General features: G+C 34.6%; 1 protein-coding gene across 2 annotated transcripts; it reads right to left on the minus strand.

Moving 5' to 3' along the window:
* Window positions 1-1,037: 1,037 nt before the first annotated feature.
* On the minus strand, window positions 1,038-5,459 carry LOC116111560 (choline monooxygenase, chloroplastic). Of its 2 annotated transcripts, XM_031397731.1 has the most exons (10): window positions 5,111-5,456; window positions 4,964-5,009; window positions 4,745-4,883; window positions 3,706-3,780; window positions 3,397-3,609; window positions 3,021-3,116; window positions 2,647-2,768; window positions 2,447-2,540; window positions 1,457-1,507; window positions 1,038-1,353 (listed from the first exon to the last, which is right to left on the minus strand). In XM_031397731.1, exons 1-10 carry the CDS (start codon window positions 5,358-5,360, stop codon window positions 1,216-1,218), a joined length of 1,224 nt encoding a protein of 407 aa, XP_031253591.1. In that variant the 5' UTR covers window positions 5,361-5,456; the 3' UTR covers window positions 1,038-1,215. The 2 variants fall into 2 exon arrangements, with proteins under 2 accessions (XP_031253591.1, XP_031253592.1); XM_031397732.1 differs by lacking the exon at window positions 3,021-3,116 and having other exon boundaries at window positions 5,111-5,459.
* Window positions 5,460-6,005: the final 546 nt, after the last annotated feature.

Raw genomic sequence — 6,005 nt, forward strand, 5'->3', positions numbered from 1 at the left:
ATTCTCTTAACCAAACGCACCCTAAAGTATATCGAACAAGTACAACAAAGAGCTCTATGTATACCAAATGGGAACTAGTCAATCTATAAGCAAATGTGGGAAAGCCAAAACACAATGAAACTAATCCCACCCCTTAGAGCCAATTAAGTGTGCCTCGCAACTAATCAAATGCTTGCTTAAGGCTGTGTAAATCCATTCATATTACAATAGTTAATGTCATTTTTCTACTTGACATATCTCTATGAATAAAAGGCTCACCATGTATCAAGAGCCTTTGAATTGTTGTCAAGCTAAAGGACATCTTTCCTTCATGGAGTGAGCTTGACAAAAACAAAATAAACAAAATGTTTTTCACAAATTAAAATTTTGTCTTACTTCAATTGAAAATCACACTATTTAACTAAGATGATTTTTGTTAATGCTTATGGCTCCCCTTTGGCACACAAACAAGCCCTTCTTGTTGTTCTTTCATGCCTTTGGGCTTTTGTTTTTTCCTTTTTCCGTTTTAATTATACCATAGACATTGAGAACATGAGGTAAATCTAACTAATAGCAATGTTCTGAAACTCGACCAGGGGTACCACCCAGCCAAAGGGCTGGGTCTTGGGTTGACTAGTCCAACCGGTTAAACCGATGATTTGATTTGTGATCCAAAAAGTTTGAAATCTTGTAAAAACACCCCTAAAAAATACGAATCAGTCCCTACTTTGAAGTGTCGCAAACACACCGTTTCGACAGTTAAGGTTTTGATTTTTCTGGCCACTTTCCAACTGATTCCGACGACCAAAATTCAATCTGACACCACCACCTGAACCACTGGCATGCCCCTCTAACCTCGGTACTTAGTAGCCCCCCGTTCATTGACCGTGACTAGCGTATTGGATTGATTTTTCTAGTCCAAAATTCAATATGACATCACCCCTTGAACCACCGGTCTCCACTCTACAAAACCCCTCTAACTCTGATACTTGATAACCCCTCGTTCGCCGACGGTCAAATTTGGGATTTAGTAAGCAGTTGAAAATAGTAAACCGAACTGAAGAGGGCATCAGTCACCAGTTGGACCAGTCCAACCGACCAATTTGGTTCGATTTTTGGAACATTGACTAATAGAACAAGAAATTCCAGGAATGTGAATTTAAGTTTTATGGTATGTAATAAAAAAAAAAAAACAAAATAAACATTTACATTATGTAAAATGCAACACAATGAGAACTAGTTTATGAGGTTTTCATAAAGCAGAGAATGAAAATGGTACATTGCAGTTTCGATAAAGGGTGCATATCTACCACTACAATAAGTCGGAGATTCGAGGCCTCTCTGAACACCTTCACAAAGAGTAATGTCTTCCATCTACATGTCCATATGACCAAGCACGTGTCAGAACATATTTGGTAACATGAACACCAATTTCTAGATTAATTGTAATGGCCAAGAGATGATCTTTTGTTTATACCTGCACTCTTTCACTATCTTCAAGACTTTTCTCTATGAAAGCTTTGTCATCCTAAAGCCAAAAAAGGAAAATAGGAGCCCAGAGTCAATTTGAAATGAAGATGTAACACCAGAATAGGATTGAAATTAAAAAGACCTAAATGCATTGATGTCAATATCTAGGCTAAGAATCATTATGTGACATAGGAGCAGCATCCTGCATGAATGGTAAAAGTAATAGTGGACAAACAAGTTTTCAAGATGTAAGGAGATAAGTTGTATACTAAACCAGCAGTTACCTCAGGAAAAAAAAAAATGAAAATATATGCAGGAAAATCAGTAATTATACCTTCCTCCCATTAGTTACTTAGAACTCTTGTAATGGAGTAAGAGGTTTAGGGATCAAATCCCTAATACACTAACCTTGGCGGGATCGATTAAATAACTGTTTTTATGGGGCCGAGGGAGTCATCAAATTTAATTTAATTTAATTTAAAAAAAAAAAAAAAAAAAAGAACATGTAAATGTTCGCCTCAGGTTGGATTTTGTAGGGTAGCGTTTGGCATGTGAACCCTTCTAAGACCTAAATCTGACAAAGGGGACTCTGTTATTCAATTAAAGGTAAATAAAAAAAAAAAAAAAATCATCCCATAAGCAACTAAGGGTTTGATAGGATTGACCAACCAAAACCACATTTTGTGTATTCCAGAGGATTTCAGATTTTTAAGGTGTCATCTACAGGTTCTTTTCCTCCAAATCAATCACATCTTGGAGTGGAAAACAATTCTCTAACCTTAAACAAGATGTCATTTGTTTTTCACCAATAAACAATTTGTGTCAATATGCGCAAGGTGACAATATTTACTCAATAGGTTGTTATGGAATTGGGGCCAAGTAACTATCCATTTTTTTTTTCTTTTGTAAGTTAATAATCACTAAACTCTACTGTACTGACATATTTTATGCAGGGATTCCGGATACCATAACACATAGTAAAGAAACTGAAAATTACCTTCAAAGAAGGTTCGATAAAATAGTCAAATACCACTTTGCATTTTCTAGGTCCCAGAGGGATTACCAGATTGGTGTCCATCCAAGGTCCATATCTATAAGAACCCAAAAAGCTTAAGTTATTATATCAGACAAAAGATAGCAGCACTAGTTATTAACAAACAAATAAACAACTGCCATATCTAACTATCAATCAAGTACCGATTAATCATGAAATTAGGATATATGAAAGCGTATAAAGCTTTAGATCCAAGGCGATCAAAATCATCTTTGCTTTCTGTACAGCCACCTTCACATCTTTGGATGCTAACCTTTTGAAATATCTGTCCCATAAAAGGCATTCACTTCAGTAGTTCAATATAATGATAATGGATGTTGAACAACAAAATGCATATAAAGTCTATCATAATTTAAAAACTACTTTTGGGCCTTTCCTCTTCGTTGAATTTTTTAAAATAAATGGTTCCTCAATAGGATAAAAGAAGCTAAAAAAAATTTCGGTTAAACAAAAATCCCCATAAAAATTTCTTGTATTTGAATGAACCCAAGTATGTGGCTAAAGTAGAGAAGCATACTGTGGTTGAGTAGGAATCAAGCTTAAGACCGGATGCAAGACCTTTATGTGCATATGGCACATGGTAACCACCATCTAAGTAGTTGTCACAAAATACCTACAAGAAAATGAAAAAAAAAAAAAATAGATTACCATCAGCCCATGGAGCAAACATGTTCAAGGAACTACACAATTTATGAAGTTTATGGCCACTGATTTGCAGATAGCTTATTTTTATTGCGATGTAGGATAACTCTCCGTCACAAATTAAAATTTATTGCAAAGAGGAAACATCGGTTTAAAAATGGATGATATTCCTAAAGGCTATAAAGGAAAGATGTAGAATTGTGTTGAATAAGCTTGGGCATAAATTAAAGTTCAAGATGCCATATTTATACCTTCCAGTTGCATTCAATTGTATATTCACGTCTGCACCAAAAACTTAATGATGAATCAACTCCATTGAGACTCAATATCTCCGAACAGCTACTAAGCCACTCACTTGCCACTGAATCACCATCAACTTCCTGGTGATGTGTCATCTGTTTGTCTATATTGAGCAGAACAAATGGCCCCCACGTAGCTACTTTCAGTGGTATAAGACCAAACTCCTACCCTCCATGGCCAGAAAAATCAACAAAATTATTCCATCCATTTGGATAATGCTTTACAAATAAGATTGCTACCACAGAAATTTCATATCATACATTTACATTGAAGTTCTGTATTCCTGTTATTCTGGTTGCCTTAAGAAGTTTTCCATCTAGGCCATATGTCCATCCCTGCAGAAAAATAATTGGATTTGCATTTTAAATTTATCAACAAAAACATATAAAATTATATAATAAAGCTCAAAGAACCAAAGATGTCTCCATTTCTTTCATCTACATATTATTAAGCCCTCATTAGTCATTATTCACAAGAAGCAAGTCCAACCAAAGAATACATGCAGGAAAAGTAGACCCAGCAGAAATCAAAACATGCTAACTTACACATCAAATGATTTGTGAGTATATTTAAAGGAAAAGTAACATAAATACTCCAAACATAAAAAAGAGAAGAAATTAATAGATTATGACAGAAAAAGAAAAAAGCTCTCCATGGTAAAATAACAAAATTACAAGTAATGTCCTCTAGAGCAGTGGACTTTTTATTCTACACCACAAGAAAAGCATGAACTGATTTCTATTTTAATTAATTTTCCAAAGCTTTATTTTTGTAAACAATGAGAATATTGCATAAAAATCAAGAAGCAAAAGAACAAGTTCATGGCTCAAGAGTCCGAACATAGGATAATGAATGTAGCCATAGGTGTCAATTAGAAACTAGTTTTCATGGAGATACAGCTCCATTATGTTTCACAGCAATATGAGATTGGAACCTGCCCATAGGATAGGAAAATGATGGGAAGCAAATGGCACAACTCCAATCTCACACTACCAGATTCATATATCATGGAGGGGATGGCCAACGGGGTTTAGAAAACCATTAAATTGTAGGTTGTGAACTAACAGAGATGCCCTTTTTACTCTGCAGAACGAGATTTGCAATAGAATGAATCATAAACCAAATGGACTTCTAGAGTCAGAGATGATCTTCATTCTAGACCACTCACACAAATGTAAAGCACTAAAACTTTAAGATTTTCCCTGTCTTTCCATAAAATTGAACAATACGAATACGAATTAAGATCTTTAATATTAATTTGAACCCACACACAAAAAAATAAAAAATAAAAAAACTTACATGATAAGGGCATACAAAGCAAGAATTACTTTTGCCAGTTCCAGCGGCAAGAAGAGAGGCATGGTGGCGACACACGTTATGAAAGCCATTAACTTTCCCATTATCATCTCTGCATACTACAAACTCTACTTCACCGATTCTGCCGTAAGAATTAAAATCAATCAAATTCAATACAAATTTTATATCCAAAAGTTCACATAACAGCATGAATTGTTTTACCTTCCAGTGAAAAATTCACCAGTGTGTTGTATTTGTTCAGTATATCCTGAGTGAAAGTATAAAATTAAATATTTCGATTTCATGGTTTTATTGAAATGAACAAAAAAGAAAAAAAAAACTAAAAAAAGATGAAGAAGAAGAACAAACCAACAGCCTGCCAGCCCCTGTAGAAGACAGAATCAAGCTCAAGGGCGTGAAAAGAAGGGTCAGTGTACCATGAGCTTGGTGGCGTTTTTGCTTTCTCTATTGGAATTTTGGGATTAAATTCACCCACTAATTTCTGAGCTGAGACTAAACGACTTGGATTCAGAACTCTGTTATGATGATTATTATCATAATGATTCTTCATGATCATCATCTTCATCTTCATCGTCACGGGCCTAATTATCATAGCCATTCCGGCAAAATTTTATCTTTATTTTTGTGTCTTTGGTTGGATTAGATGATGAACGCATGATTGTTAATGTCTTTGTTTTAATGCGGGCAATGGGCTCTACATGAACATGAGCATAACTTTTTTAATCATTAATTACTGGCTCGTAGTGGGGAGCCCTTTCAATAACCAAATCAATTCTCATAATAGTTCCAACCTAGTAATACTACCTTCATAAGCCTTTTTTATTAACTTTTTCTCGCAAATGTAACGTGTTAGTTTATAATTGATTAGTTTACAATGAATCTCATTTACCTCACAATGCAAACCGATCAATTACGAGTTATCACGCCAACATTTGTGAGAGAAATATGAAAAGTATTTGTCAACATATCTTTATTCGATTCCAATTAAATCAAGGGTGGAAGTAATATTTCACATATGCAGTAAATGTTCAAGTGACTTTAATAGTTGAATATTGGCTTTAAAAAGAGATAGATTCATTAGATGCAAACCATATCAGTGTTTTATTGTACCATTATTTAGTCCAAAGACTAAAATCACTTGCTTCCCGATGATGATTTCTATAAACTATTGCCATCTTAATCTAGCTCTCTTTAATATTTTTCAGAATTCATCGACCAACTCCAAAGTCTAACTAGGTTAGTT

Source organism: Pistacia vera, unplaced genomic scaffold, assembly GCF_008641045.1.
Source record: "Pistacia vera cultivar Batoury unplaced genomic scaffold, PisVer_v2 Contig644, whole genome shotgun sequence".
Taxonomy (NCBI): domain Eukaryota; kingdom Viridiplantae; phylum Streptophyta; class Magnoliopsida; order Sapindales; family Anacardiaceae; genus Pistacia; species Pistacia vera.

Bases quoted from the DNA above. Each gene is read 5' to 3' on its own strand.
- LOC116111560 (XM_031397731.1), bottom strand. From the start codon at position 5,360: ATGGCTATGATAATTAGGCCCGTGACGATGAAGATGAAGATGATGATC. The intron at 3,610-3,705 runs GTATGATATGAA...CATGGAGGGTAG, and splicing joins TACAGAACTTCAATGTAAAT to GAGTTTGGTCTTATACCACT. The intron at 3,117-3,396 runs GTATAAATATGG...ATTTTCTTGTAG, and splicing joins CAATTGAATGCAACTGGAAG to GTATTTTGTGACAACTACTT.